Source organism: Dendrobates tinctorius, unplaced genomic scaffold (genome assembly GCF_039654945.1).
Source record: "Dendrobates tinctorius isolate UK_male_01 unplaced genomic scaffold, ASM3965494v1 ptg000070l, whole genome shotgun sequence".
Taxonomy (NCBI): Eukaryota; Metazoa; Chordata; class Amphibia; order Anura; family Dendrobatidae; genus Dendrobates; species Dendrobates tinctorius.
In genome coordinates this window covers 96377500-96393079 of record NW_027361738.1, presented here as the reverse complement: position 1 = coordinate 96393079, position 15580 = coordinate 96377500, and the positions used below count along the sequence as shown (strand labels likewise).

The 15580-nt window shown below is 49.2% G+C and overlaps 2 protein-coding genes across 3 annotated transcripts in view; one reads left to right on the top strand and one right to left on the bottom strand.

The window, feature by feature from the left end:
* Positions 1-12581, bottom strand: part of SELENON (selenoprotein N) — a 45171-nt gene extending 32590 nt beyond the window's left edge. The window contains exon 1 of one of the 2 annotated variants that reach the window (XM_073582172.1): positions 12357-12581. The gene's annotated coding sequence lies outside the window, so the exon portion shown is untranslated. Of the gene's footprint in view, positions 1-3783; positions 3852-12356 lie in introns of those variants that run through there. The other variant, XM_073582171.1, reaches the window with a different exon arrangement.
* Positions 12582-12610: 29 nt separating this feature from the next.
* LOC141095829 (E3 ubiquitin/ISG15 ligase TRIM25-like) lies at positions 12611-15245 on the top strand. Its single transcript, XM_073582174.1, has one exon. The coding sequence runs from the start codon at positions 12729-12731 to the stop codon at positions 14349-14351; it is 1623 nt and encodes a 540-aa protein (XP_073438275.1). The 5' UTR covers positions 12611-12728; the 3' UTR covers positions 14352-15245.
* Positions 15246-15580: the final 335 nt, after the last annotated feature.

Sequence of the window (15580 nt, the reverse complement as noted above, 5' to 3'; positions counted from 1 at the left end):
TAGCGTGTATCTACCGTGTGTCCTTAGTGTGTATAGCGTGTATCCACCGTGTGTCCTTAGTGTGTATAGCATGTATCCACCGTGTCTCCATAGTGTGTATAGCGTGTATCCACCGTGTGTCCTTAGTGTGTATAGCGTGTATCCACCGTGTGTCCTTAGAGTGTATAGCGTGTATCCACCGTGTGTCCTTAGTGTGTATAGCGTGTATCCACCATGTCTCCATAGTGTGTATAGCGTGTATCCACCGTGTGTCCTTAGTGTGTATAGCATGTATCCACCGTGTCTCCATAGTGTGTATAGCGTGTATCCACCGTGTGTCCTTAGTGTGTATAGCGTGCATCCACCGTGTGTCCTTAGTGTGTATAGCGTGTATCCACCGTGTGTCCTTAGTGTGTATCCACCGTGTCTCCTTAGTGTGTATAGCGTGTATCCACCGTGTCTCCTCAGTGTGTATAGCGTGTATCCACCGTGTGTCCTTAGTGTGTATAGCGTGTATCCACCGTGTGTCCTTAGTGTGTATAGCGTGTATCCACCGTGTCTCCATAGTGTGTATAGCGTGTATCCACCGTGTGTCCTTAGTGTGTATAGCGTGTATCCACCGTGTGTCCTTAGTGTGTATAGCGTGTATCCACCGTGTGTCCTTAGTGTGTATAGCGTGTATCCACCGTGTCTCCTCAGTGTGTATTGCGTGTATCCACCGTGTCTCCATAGTGTGTATAGCGTGTATCTACCGTGTGTCCTTAGTGTGTATAGCGTGTATCCACCGTGTGTCCTTAGTGTGTATAGCGTGTATCCACCGTGTCTCCTCAGTGTGTATAGCGTGTATTCACCGTGTCTCCTCAGTGTGTATAGCGTGTATACACCGTGTGTCCTCAGTGTGTATAGCGTGTATCCACCGTGTCTCCTCAGTGTGTATAGCGTGTATCCACCGTGTCTCCTCAGTGTGTATAGTGTGTATACACCGTGTGTCCTCAGTGTGTATAGCGTGTATCCACCGTGTCTCCTTAGTGTGTATAGCGTGTATCCAACGTGTCTCCTCAGTGTGTATAGTGTGTATATACCGTGTCTCCTCAGTGTGTATAGCGTGTATCCTCCGTGTGTCCTTAGTGTGTATAGTGTGTATACACCGTGTCTCCTCAGTGTGTATAGCGTGTATCCACCGTGTCTCCTTAGTGTGTATAGCGTGTATCCACCGTGTCTCCTCAGTGTGTATAGTGTGTATCCACCGTGTCTCCTCAGTGTGTATAGCGTGTATCCACCGTGTCTCCTCAGTGTGTATAGTGTGTATACACCGTGTCTCCTCAGTGTGTATAGCGTGTATCCACCGTGTCTCCTCAGTGTGTATAGCGTGTATCCACCGTGTCTCCTCAGTGTGTATAGTGTGTATACACCGTGTGTCCTCAGTGTGTATAGCGTGTATCCACCGTGTCTCCTCAGTGTGTATAGCGTGTACACACCGTGTCTCCTCAGTGTGTATAGCGTGTATCCGTGTCTCCTCAGTGTGTATAGCGTGTATCCACCGTGTCTCCTCAGTGTGTATAGCGTGTATCCACCGTGTCTCCTCAGTGTGTATAGTGTGTATCCACCGTGTCTCCTCAGTGTGTATAGCGTGTATCCACCGTGTCTCCTCAGTGTGTATACACCGTGTCTCCTCAGTGTGTATAGCGTGTATCCACCGTGTCTCCTCAGTGTGTATAGCGTGTATCCACCTTGTCTCCTCAGTGTGTATAGCGTGTATCCACCGTGTCTCCTCAGTGTGTATAGCGTGTATCCACCGTGTCTCCTCAGTGTGTATAGTGTGTATACACCGTGTGTCCTCAGTGTGTATAGCGTGTATCCACCGTGTCTCCTCAGTGTGTATAGCGTGTATCCACCGTGTCTCCTCAGTGTGTATAGTGTGTATACACCGTGTGTCCTCAGTGTGTATAGCGTGTATCCACCGTGTCTCCTCAGTGTGTATAGCGTGTATCCACCGTGTCTCCTCAGTGTGTATAGTGTGTATACACCGTGTGTCCTCAGTGTGTATAGCGTGTATCCACCGTGTCTCCTTAGTGTGTATAGCGTGTATCCAACGTGTCTCCTCAGTGTGTATAGTGTGTATATACCGTGTCTCCTCAGTGTGTATAGCGTGTATCCTCCGTGTGTCCTTAGTGTGTATAGTGTGTATACACCGTGTCTCCTCAGTGTGTATAGCGTGTATCCACCGTGTCTCCTTAGTGTGTATAGCGTGTATCCACCGTGTCTCCTCAGTGTGTATAGCGTGTATCCACCGTGTCTCCTCAGTGTGTATAGCGTGTATCCACCGTGTCTCCTCAGTGTGTATAGTGTGTATACACCGTGTGTCCTCAGTGTGTATAGCGTGTATCCACCGTGTGTCCTCAGTGTGTATAGCGTGTATACACCGTGTCTCCTCAGTGTGTATAGCGTGTATCCACCGTGTCTCCTCAGTGTGTATAGCGTGTATCCACCGTGTCTCCTCAGTGTGTGTAGCGTGTATCCACCGTGTCTCCTCAGTGTGTATAGCGTGTATCCACCGTGTGTCCTTAGTGTGTATAGTGTGTATCCACCGTGTCTCCTCAGTGTGTATAGCGTGTATCCACCGTGTCTCCTCAGTGTGTATACACCGTGTCTCCTCAGTGTGTATAGCGTGTATCCACCTTGTCTCCTCAGTGTGTATAGCGTGTATCCACCGTGTCTCCTCAGTGTGTATAGCGTGTATACACCGTGTCTCCTCAGTGTGTATAGCGTGTATCCACCGTGTCTCCTCAGTGTGTATGCGTGTATCCACCGTGTCTCCTCAGTGTGTATAGCGTGTATCCACCGTGTCTCCTCAGTGTGTATAGCGTGTATCCACCGTGTCTCCTCAGTGTGTATAGTGTGTATACACCGTGTGTCCTCAGTGTGTATAGCGTGTATCCACCGTGTCTCCTCAGTGTGTATAGTGTGTATACACCGTGTGTCCTCAGTGTGTATAGCGTGTATCCACCGTGTCTCCTCAGTGTGTATAGTGTGTATACACCGTGTGTCCTCAGTGTGTATAGCGTGTATCCACCGTGTCTCCTTAGTGTGTATAGCGTGTAGTCACCGTGTGTCCTTAGCGTGTATCTATGGTTTGGGGCTGCACTGATGCTGAGGCGCGGAGCCGCCGCTGACACGAGTCCGGACTGGACCGGATGACACAAATGTCAGCAATGATATAAAACCTCGGAGGATTAATGTCCTCAGATGAATGTGACAGAGCATGAAGCGTCCGGACCGTGAACCGACCGATGTCAGCGGAGTGCGTGCGGGGGTCACAGTCGGGGCAGCCCGGGGGCCCGATGGTCCTTTTGTCCCCTGTATTAAGGACGTGCAGTAATGGCCCCGCTGGAGCTCCTGCACTGGAGCCCATGGACGTGCGGTTACGTCACTGGATCCAAACTTAACAGGACCCCGACGCTCCGCGCCTGACGCTCCGACAATACAGAGAACTTGTATTTTAGCGTCTGATAAAATCCGCCGCGATGATGATGATGAGGATGACGGAAACTTCTGTGACTTCTGGCGGATTGTCAGCGCTCAGTGAGGGGGAATGAGGGGTGTGTGCGTGTTTAATAAAGTTTCATGGTTCAAATCGCATGAAAACCGCAGCGTCTGATTAACCGTCTCCCTGATGGGGCCGTGCAGAGGGGAGACAGCAGAGCGCCCCCTACAGCCCACCCTGACGCTGCTGCTGGTGGCAGAGGTGACCCCGGAGGTGGTCGCCCCTCACGGTGAGGAGGATGAGGAGCCGCCGCCGCTTACCTCCCGCACTCCCGGCCACACCGTGCTGCTGCCCGCACACAGGGCGTCACTATCACTGTCGGGGATGGGGAGACCCTAAACCTTCCTGCCGGCTCCTCACCCCCTGCCCGCTGCCCCCGGCGCAGACCCCCATCTACAGGACTCATCTCCCCGCACTGTAAAGTCCCAGGTGTCTGCACACGCTCCACAGCACTGCAAACAACCAGTCAGATGTTTGCATCCCCCCCGTTTAGCCGCGCAGTGGTACGGTCGGGTTTGCAGCCTGATTGCGCTGTACGGGCCCGGCCCAGCGGGTTAACGCATTCGTCCCTGGTGTAAAGTGAGCGGAGGCTCAGAGGGGCGCGTCCATTCTGTGTGAAGAGTGGGGGGAGCGGCAGATGTTCTGTTAACTGTTTGTGAGCTGGTGGGAGAATTAATTCTAGTAAAGACAATTGTACAGTTAAAGAGATGTGATCATTGGAGGCAGTTACAGTGTGTCAGCACTATGGGAGCACTATATGGCCGCACTATGGGAGCACTATATGGCCGCACTATGGGAGCACTATATGGCCGCACTATGGGAGCACTATATGGCCGCTCTATGGGAGCACTATATGGCAGCACTATGGGAGCACTATATGGCAGCACTATATGGCCGCTCTATGGGAGCCCTATATGAGAGCCTATGGGAGCCTATATGGCAGCACTATGGGAGCACTATATGGCAGCACTATGGGAGCACTATATGAGAGCACTATGGGAGCACTATATGGCAACACTATGGGAGCACTATATGGCAGCACTATGGGAGCACTATATGAGAGCACTATGGGAGCCCTATATGGCAGCACTATGGGAGCACTATATGGCAGCACTATGGGAGCACTATATGAGAGCACTATGGGAGCCCTATATGGCAGCACTATGGGAGCCCTATATGAGAGCACTATGGGAGCCTATATGAGAGCACTATGGGAGAACTATATGGCACCACTATGGGAGCACTATATGAGAGCACTTTGGGAACACTATATGGCAGCACTATGGGAGCCCTATATGAGAGCACTATGGGAGCACTATATGGCCGCACTATAGGAGCCCTATATGGCAGCACTATGGGAGCACTATATGGCAGCACTATGGGAGCACTATATGAGAGCACTATGGGAGCCTATATGGCAGCGGCATCACTATGGGAGCACTATATGGCAGCACTATGGGAGCACTATATGAGAGCACTATGGGAGCACTATATGGCAACACTATGGGAGCACTATATGGCAGCACTATGGGAGCACTATATGAGAGCACTATGGGAGCACTATATGGCAACACTATGGGAGCACTATATGGCAGCACTATGGGAGCACTATATGAGAGCACTATGGGAGCCCTATATGGCAGCACTATGGGAGCACTATATGGCAGCACTATGGGAGCACTATATGAGAGCACTATGGGAGCACTATATGGCAGCACTATGGGAGCCCTATATGAGAGCACTATGGGAGCCTATATGGCAGCACTATGGGAGAACTATATGGCACCACTATGGGAGCACTATATGAGAGCACTTTGGGAACACTATATGGCAGCACTATGGGAGCCCTATATGAGAGCACTATGGGAGCACTATATGGCCGCACTATGGGAGCCCTATATGGCAGCACTATGGGAGCACTATATGGCAGCACTATGGGAGCACTATATGAGAGCACTATGGGAGCCTATATGGCAGCGGCATCACTATGGGAGCCCTATATGGCAGCACTATGGGAGCCCTATATGAGAGCACTATGGGAGCCTATATGGCAGCGGCATCACTATGGGAGCCCTATATGGCAGCACTATGGGAGCACTATATTGCAGCACTATGGGAGCCCTATATGGCAGCACTATGGGAACAGAGCAATATGGCAGCAGTATGTGAGACTTATATGGCAGTACTATGGGAGCCCTATATGGCCGCACTATGGGAGCACTATATGGCAGGTTTATCCAGGTAGATTATTAGCAGATTGTATGCTGTGCATGGTTGTTATTAAAGGGATTATGCAACTTCAAGAAAGTGATTGCATAGTTGTAAAGTAACAAACACCGATGGCGCTCCTGCCTCCCCCGTTCCAGCACTGCCCCTGGCCCAGTCTCTGAGTACCGGCTGCAGTGGTCACGGTGATTGTGGTATTACTTGAGCTCTGTATTCTTGGTGGGAAGAAGCGACTGTAGGACAAATAAATATTATCAATCTATTATCATACATTTCATTCAGAGGAGGAAGACCTGTGAAGACTCAGACGTCAAGGTTAGACTTCAGAAAAGGCAGATTTTAAGGGATTCAGAAAGAGACTTGGAGGGATCCAATGGCTGGATATCTTTAAGGACAAAAATGTCCAGGAAGGATGGGAAATTTTGAAAAATGAGATTCTCAAAGCACAATTGTTAACAATTCCGAAAAGAGGGAAGAATAGGAAGCATTTAAGGAAACCAGGATGGATGAACACAGAACTTAAGCACATGCTAAAAAGGAAGAAAGAAATGTTTATAAAATGGAAATGCTGTCTGCAGAACCTGCAGGGCACAAATCAGATTAACTAAAGCTGACAATGAATTGAGGCTTGCAAGAGACGTCAAAAACAATAATAAAGGATTTTGGGGATATGTCAAAAGTAAAAGAAAAGTCAAAGATGCTATAGGATTTTTACAAGATAAAAATGATGAAATGGTAAGACAGGATGTTGAGAAGACCGAACTTTTAAATTCCTATTTTGCATCTGTTTTCTCTCAGAAAGGAAATGTAACATCAACTGTTCTTCACTGTCCTATTAAGGGAATAGAAGAATCCAGGATATCTATAAACAGAAAGACAGTGAGGAAACACTTGACAGTGAGGGTGATCAATGCGTGGACCAGGCTACCACGAGAGGTGGTGAGTTCTCCTTTAATGGAAGTCTTCACACAGAGGCTGGACAGACATCTGTCTGGGATGATTTAGTGAATCCTGCTTTGAGCAGGGAGTTGGACCAGATGGCCCAGGAGGTCCCTTCCAACTCTACCATTCTATGATTCTATTCTACACTGCCCTACAAATTATCACATAAATGCTATTTTCCTCTGATTTTCTTGGATGATGGCTGCAGATGAGTCATATAATGTTCAATCATCGACCATTTGAGGATAAATCACATTTGTTGGAAAAATCTCCCAATATCAGGCTTTATTTAAAAAATTAAAAAAAACTTTATTTGCAGCAAATTCTTCTGCACAACAATCATTTTATAGGTTGTAAAGAGCTGAGATCGGTCATTTGTGGGATCTGCAGCATTATGTCACGTTTCCTGACATCAGAAGCTTTTCCACCAGAGACCTCCTAACCGGCCAAGTCCATGTAACATCAGAGCTTCTGGGATTTCACCTCCACAATTCTGCCTCCATTGATCTTGTGAGTTTTTGGAGAGTTTAGCCATATAGCGGGGTGGCGGTCCTTTTTAAAACCACAACGGATGAATGCAGATGAATAATCAAATTAGAAATGGGGAGATGATTGATCCTAGATGTCTCCATGGGGGGACAGGAGCTTTGGATCATTAACATCTACGGTCCCCAATCCAAGTGGGACCACAAATGTCTCTTTATGATGGTCAAACCTTTCTTATTTTCGAGTCGGCAGGTGGTCTTTGGAGGGGATTTCAACAACGTCACAACACCCTGTGATAGAGGAAATTCCGGAGACCGGCTGGCTTGCGATTGCGTCGCACTAAATAGGATAGTAAGTGAGGCACGCCTGGTGGATGTCCACATTCAGCACAACACAGGCAGAACGGGATTCACCTTTTTTAGAGGTAGTCAGTGCAAGTCTAGGATAGATAGGTTTTAGGAGGTCGTCTCCTCGCCGTTGTCAGTTGTGGAGGTGGAGTTCTCCAATCACTGTTTGATTATGTTTTCTCTGAACTTTACAGAGACTCCTAGGATTGGACGAGGTTATTGGAAGCTGAATTCATCACTCCTTGAGGAAGAAGCTGTAAGACGGTCCTTTGATGATTTTCTTCAGCGCCAGGTACCACTCCTGGGCCTAAGTAACACTAAGTCAGAGTGGTGGGAGATGTTCAAACATCGGGTGGAGAAATTCTTTCGGCAACTCTCGAACCTCAGAAGCCTGAACAGGTACCGCCTGTATCAGAGCCTGAGGAGGAAACTCGAGCATCTTGTCTCGACTGGAGGTAGCCGCGAGGAGATCTAAGGTGTGAAGTCTTTGCTGAAGAGGTGTCAGTACGATAGGCACGCATCTTTGGTTTTAGAGAGGGATCACGGGAAGTACCGCTCGCCCGACCCTTACAGAAGCTGCAAAATGTCAGTGAATAAGAAGATAGTGACGGGGCTGATAGACAGTACGGGATCCCTGAAGAGGGATCCCTGAAGAGGTCTAGATCAGGGATCTTGAAGGTCGTCAGTTCATACTACTCGCACTTCTTGGGAAGGAGAGATCTGGATCATGACAGGATATCGGCGTTCCTGGCTGACACTGTTCCTGAGCCAGGGGCTGACCTCTTACTGGACGTTTTGGCAGAAGCGATCAAAGAAGAGGAAGTGAGGCTGGCGATCGATGGGTTCAGGCCCAAAAAATCGCCAGTACCAGATGGCTTAACATCCGAGTTCTTTAGGACCTTTAGGGACTCCTTGGTCCCCCTCTTGACTCTGGTGTTTAATGAGTGTCTCTCCTCGGGCACTCTGCCGAGATCATTAAGGATGTCAGCTTTGATCATTTTGTCAAAGGGTAAGGATCCATCACGCATTGAGAATTGGCATCCCATAGCACTTCTCAGTGTGGACAGGAAGGTTTTGGCTAAAATACTTTTCAACAGGCTGGTAAAGTTTGCATCACGGCTCCTTTCGGAGGCTCAGCACTGTTGCATACCTGGCCATAGCACTTTCAGTGCTGTTCTAGGTGTCCAAGAGGCCATGGAGCAAGGCAGGGCGGGCCTTTGGAAGGGGTTCCTGCTGACCCTGGATCAGGCAAAAGCCTTTGATCGGGTCTACCACGAGTACCTCTGGTCCACTCTTTTCAGGTATGGTCTGCCTGGGGGGTTTGTGGACTGGCTTTACACAGGGGCTGAGACTTTCCCTCTGGTAAATGGGTGGATTGGACAACCTTTCGGGATAGGATCTGGTGTCCACCAGGGCTGCTCTCTTAGCCCTTTGCTTTACGCGTTTGCGATCGATCCCTTCCTGAGAACGGTCGGTTGTGGACCACTGGAGGGGGTGAGGATGGGTGGGGTCACGCCAGAGGCTATCCTGAGGGTAGCGGCCTACGTGGACGATGTTACTATCTTTGTTTCTTCGTCAGAAGAGGCGATGGTGGTGATGTCAGAGAGCTACTCGGAGGCTTCTGGGTCCAAGGTCAACCAGGACAAGTGTGAGAGTCTCTGGTTGGGAGGCGGGGATCCCGGGTTTGATCTTCCGGACACCCCAAACCCCAAGAACATGCCAAAGTTCTAGGCATCAAATTTGGCCTGGGTGATTACGCTACAAAAAACTGGAAAGGCAGAATCAAAGGTGTTGCCCAAAGAGTGGACTAATGGAAGGGTTGGTCTTTGACCCTGAGAGAAAGGGTTGGCCTGTGCAAAGCTTTCCTGCTCCCCTTGCTAATCTACCTGGGCAGCGTCTGTGTCTTGCCCGAGCCTCTCTGGACTCGGTTCTACAGTTTGTTCTTCCAGATGTTATGGGGGAATAGACTGAACCTAGTCAAGCAGGACGTCACTTACCGCACGAGTAGACTAGGGGGGTGAACCCCGTGGTGTTCCTAGTGAACACCTTTTTAAAGGTCAACGTGGCAAGCCTGGAAAGAGAGGGCTCCTCCGTGGGTATTCTCCTGCAAGGGATGGTTTCAGCCTTTCTTCCAGGAATGGGAGACGGGGAAGATTGAAGGATCTTCACACACCGTACGGGCATCTCCCGGCTTATGTTACCCCGGTTCTGAAAATGATGCGCTGGTGAGGTCTGGGAATGTGGGAGGTGAGGTCCCTCCCGAGGAAACTCCTCGACATGCGGGTCTTGCTTTCGCATTTTCAGAGATCATTGGTCCTAAAGGACTGCCCAAGTCAGGATCTAGAGGTTGGGTTGAGTTTGTTAAATTCTAACAGGATCCCCAAGAAGCACTGGGACATGACTTGGCGCTGCTTAAAAGGTAAGTTGTATGTGAGGGACAAACTGAAGTACAGCAGCTCCGAGGACAGGAATTGCCCCCGTGAGGCTTGTGCTAACATGCTGGAAAGCATGGAGCACTTCCTGCTTCATTGTCCCTTTAATGCAGAGGTGTACAACAGGGTGGGAGCTTCCATTGGTTGGCCGCGGCTGGCTACTCTGTCCTATGCCGAGTGGGCCTATGGAGCGTTCGGAGACCTCGGGAGAAGGGACAGAGTCACTTTATTTATAGTCAGCGCAGTGGTCAGGTACTTCACGTGGAACGCACAAGTTTTAGTTTCGACGCAGAGTAAAATCCTCCGTGTAGACGAAGTTTATAGCAGCATCCTAGGTGCCCTGGTGAAGGTACGTTCTCTGGAGTATGAACGACTGGGTGCCCGGAGGGCAGCCCATCTCTGGAGGGGCTTCTCCTTCGGGATGCCTTAGTCCATTAGTACTCCTATATCCTGGTGGTGGGCTGATGCCTTTTCACTCTAGATTTTTGTTTTGAATTTCTGTCTCCTGAAATAGGAGGTTTGCAGGCATCGAACTTGAGCCTTGGGTGGTGAGTACGTAGGTTATGTTCTGTAATGTTGGTTTATGAATATATTGTATATAGTGTATTGTAGGTATTGTATATATTGTGTATAATAGAGGGTCTTAGTTAGGTTGGGGGGATTGGGGGGATGGGGGGGTTTAACAGCGGTGATAAGAGACTGATCTGGCCTGGTCCAGGCCCCGCCTGGGGAAAAACTTTGGGGCCTGATCCTAGCTCGGAGAATTCCTGACCTTTGTGGCCAGAGCTGGATCGGGGTGGTGGGATAGTTAGAGTAGATGTGTGTTTATATATAGTAAAAAAAAAAGTGTTAATTTTGTATATGGTGTTGTATTTAGGTTTGTTGTAGTGTGAATGTGGTGGTATAAGGGGGAGGCTGTGAGGTAAGGCAGTGGGACCAGTAGGTATTTGTTGTATTTTGGTGTCTTGTATAATATTAGATTTATTGTAATGTGTTTATAGTGTTTATCTACTATATAATTGTCTAATTCTGTCTGTCTGTCTGTAATGGAAATCCCGCCTTGCTGATTGGTCGCAGCCTAACTGCCGCGACCAATCAACGACAGTTGCTTAGTGGTCGCGGCAACACGGCTGCATTGCTTATTGTACAGGCACATTACAGCCGTTAAATGCATCACTGCTGCGTCGCTCATCACACAGGCACAGTCCTGTGCATATTCTGGAGTACAATACATTAGGTGACAGCAGAACAGTGACTGCAGATCTGGGTGTAACTGGAGTACAATACATTAGGTAACAGCAGAACAGTGACTGCAGATCTGGGTGTAACTGGAGTACACTACATTAGGTAACAGCAGAACAGTGACTGCAGATCTGGGTGTAACTGGAGTACACTACTTTAGGTAACAGCAGAACAGTGACTGCAGATCTGGGTGTAACAGGAGTACATTAGGTAACAGCAGAACGGTGACAGCAGCTCTGGGTGTAACTTGCGTACAATACATTAGGTAAGAGCAGAACAGTAACTGCAGCTCTGGGAGTAACTGGAGTACAATACATTAGATAACAGCAGAACAGTGACAGCAGCTCTGGGTGTAACTGGAGTACAATACATTAGGTAACAGCAGAACAGTGACAGCAACTCCGGGTGTAACAGGAGTATAATACACTAGATGGTGGCCCGATTCTATCGCATTGAGTATTCTAGAGTCTCTGTTAAAATAAAAAAATAGTTATATACTCACCTTCCGACGGCCCCCGGACTCTGTCCCTCCTCTCACCACGCTCCCGGCATCTTCCAGTTCCAGTAATGCTTAGCGAGAAGGGCCGGAGATGACGTCACTCTCATGTGAGCGCAACGTCATCAGCGGTGTTTCACGCAAAGCATTACTGGGACCGGAAGATGCCGGGAGCGTGGTGAGAGGAGGGACAGAGTCCGGGGGCCGTCGGAAGGTGAGTATATCACTATTTTTTATTTTAACAGAGACTCTAGAATACCCGATGCGATAGAATCGGGCCACCATCTAGTATTGTGTATAATATTGTATAGGACGGTGTGAATGTAGTTTGAGGTTGTATAAAATAGTATGAATGAAGCTGGGCTGGGGGTTTTTTACATGATTTTATGCTATTTATTATTTTATGGGGGAGTATTTGTGTAGTTATGTTTATTTTGTTTCTTCCCTTTTTAGTTTTATTTTCTTTATTATTTTGTCTCTTTAATTTTATTTTTCCCGTTTTGTAGGTCGAGAACTTTCCTTATTGTTTCCATTTCTGGTTTATTTTTTTTGTGTGTTTTGTGTCTGATTTTGTCGTCTTGTTTTCTGACTGGAGTTTTGTTCTGTTGTGTTTTATTTTGTAATGTCATGTGAAATATTTTATAATAATAAAAAAGACTTACAATCTATTACTCCCTGTTATCAGCCACTGCAGGCTCCATGTGGCGCTCTTTAGGTGCGGGGCCCCAGGACCGCTGCGTCACGTCTCTCCAGTGCTCCCCTATAATGCCGCTATCAGCGCTCCGCGCCCCTTTAAGCGAAGTTTCCTTCTTGTCTCTGAGTTTTCTTCCTTATCAACACTGCGACCAATCCCGGCTCGCTTTGCACTTTCCGGCACTGTGGGCTGAGAGAGGCGCTGCTATTGGGGGGCCCCGAGCACTGTCTGGCGGGCTGTGGGCAGATGAAGTCTTGTGCTTTTCCGCAGTCCGGCTCCATTTGTCCTGGGGGAGCATTGGTGGGCTTGTAGCTGTCACACAGCAGCTGCAGGGGGCTACATGGTGTCATTTCCTGCAGCTCCATCTACAAACATGGCTACGACTGAGCTGAAAGAGGAGCTGAACTGTTCCATCTGTCTGAGCATTTACACCGACCCCGCCATGCTGAACTGCGGCCACAACTTCTGCCGGGTCTGCATCAGCCGAGTCCTGGACAGCCAAGAGGACGCGGGGGTCTACAGCTGTCCTGAATGCCGAGCCGAATATCTAAGCCGCCCCGCGGTGCAGCGGAACATGAAACTGTGCAATATTGTGGAATGCTTCCTATCCTCCAAGCCGGTGCAGGAGCAAGCGGGTATCTTTTGTACGTACTGTGTCCATTGTCCTGTGCCCGCCGTCAAGACGTGTCTGCAGTGTGAGACCTCCCTGTGTGACATCCACCTTCGGGCACACAGCAAGCTGGTGGAGCACACACTGACTGAACCAACCACGTCTTTGGAAAACCGAAAATGCTCCATCCATAAAAAACTACTGGAGTACTACTGTTCCCAGGATGCCGCCTGCATCTGCGTGTCCTGCTGCGCCTTCGGAGAGCACCGGGGACATCAGGTGTCACTTCTCTACGAGGCGTCCAAGAAGAAGAAGGAGAAACTGAGACTCGTTATGGAGAAACTGACCTCCAAGAGAGAAGAGACTGAAAAGAGGGTTCAAAGTTTACAAGACCACCGGCAAAAAGTGGAAGAGAAGGCGTCTGCCATCACCGAGAGGGTCACCCTCTTGTTTAAGGAGATTCGGGAAGAGTTGGAGGTCCTGGAGAAGAAGATCTTGAACGAGGTGTCCAGCCAAGAGGAGCAGGTTTCCCTTCACGTGACCGATCTGATCCAACAGCTGGAGATGGAGAAGGACGAGTTGACCAAGAAGATGCAATGCATCGAAGAGCTGTGCAACATCACCGACCCGCTGACCGTCTTGCAAGGACGGGAGTCGGAAGCCGCCAACTGTTACGCCGTTGAGGGTGGAGAACTGGAGGACAGGAAGAGGGACGAGAAAAAGGTCCAGGCCGTGTGCGATCTGGATGAAGGTCTGATCTCCGTCATACTCCACACGTCCCTAACGGACATCGTGACCGGCCTGAAGGCAAAGCGAGGCTTCAATATGAAGCTGGCCTCCAATATACTGCTTGATGTCAACACAGCCGGGGACTATGTCGCAGTGTCCCGGGACCTGAAAACGGCCTCCTGGTCGGAGACTAAGCAGTGCCGACCCAAGACCTCGGAACGCTTCGTGAACTATCACATATTAAGCACCAGGATATTCACGTCCGGACAGAACTATTGGGAGGTGGAGACCAGCGAGTCCGGCTACTGGATGGTGGGATTGGCCTACCCAAGTATCGAGAGGAAAGGAGACCGGGCCGTGACCGGTTACAACAAAAAGTCCTGGTGCCTGCGAATGTCGGATAAGACGCACTCCGCCATCCATGACTCCAAGATTAACCCCTTGTATCCCGACACGGCGGTGCAAAGACTCGGCATATACCTGGACTACGAGGCGGGCCGCCTGTCCTTCTACCAGGTGTGTGAGTCCATCAGGCACCTGCACACGTTCATCGCGCACTTCACTGAACCTCTGCACGCCGCCTTCTGCGTGTACAATAACTCCTGGGTCCGTATCAGAAGCTGAGACCCAGTGTAGACCAGAGGGGTCATGTCACATGTATCTAGTGGGCGATGCAGATATCGGGGGTAAGATGTCTGAGATGGAAGGATAAAGGACCTCAACTCTGTCCTTGTCAACCCCTGCTGGTTCATGTTCTGCTGTGGTGCATTGTGGGAGATGTAGTGTTCCCAACATGCACTGTACAGTAGTCTGTCTCCTCTGTGAGATGGAGCTCCTGAATGGGCAGATTTTGGATTGTTGTGATCCCATTTAAAAGGAAGGAGCCCCCGATCCCCTGTAAGTTCTTTGACCTATGATGTAGGTGACGTTGCTATAATGTTGAATGTGAATGTCATTGTGTAACGCAATGTTCTGTGACCTTCTAAAATACAGTTTTGACATTTTTAATATCTCTGTTTCCTGTCAGTAAAAGGAAATATTCTTGTTTTAATCCTGAGTCTGAAAAAATCCAGACAAACCCAATAGCTTTGTACCTTTTGTAGACAATACTCTGCGATCTCTCCGCGTGTAGACAATACTCTGCGATCTCTCCGCGTGTAGACAATACTCTGCCATCTCTCCGCGTGTAGACAATACTCTGCGATCTCTCCACGTGTAGACAATACTCTGCGATCTCTCCACGTGTAGACAATACTCTGCGATCTCTCCACGTGTAGACAATACTCTGCGATCTCTTCATGAAGACAACACTCTGCGATCTCTCCACGTGTAGACAATACTCTGCCATCTCTCCGCGTGTAGACAACACTCTGCGATCTCTCCACGTGTAGACAATACTCTGCCATCTCTCCTCCTGTAGACAACGCTCTGTGATCTCTCCACGTGTAGACAATACTCTGCGATCTCTCCACGTGTAGACAATACTCTGCCATCTCTCCGCGTGTAGACAACACTCTGCGATCTCTCCACGTGTAGACAATACTCTGCCATCTCTCCTCCTGTAGACAACACTCTGCGATCTCTCCACGTGTAGACAATACTCTGCGATCTCTCCACGTGTAGACAATACTCTGCCATCTCTCCTCCTGTAGACAACGCTCTGCGATCTCTCCACGTGTAGACAACACTCTGCGATCTCTCCACGTGTAGACAATACTCTGCCATCTCTCCTCCTGTAGACAACGCTCTGCGATCTCTCCACGTGTAGACAATACTCTGCCATCTCTCCTCCTGTAGACAACACTCTGCGATCTCTCCACGTGTAGACAACACTCTGCGATCTCTCCACGTGT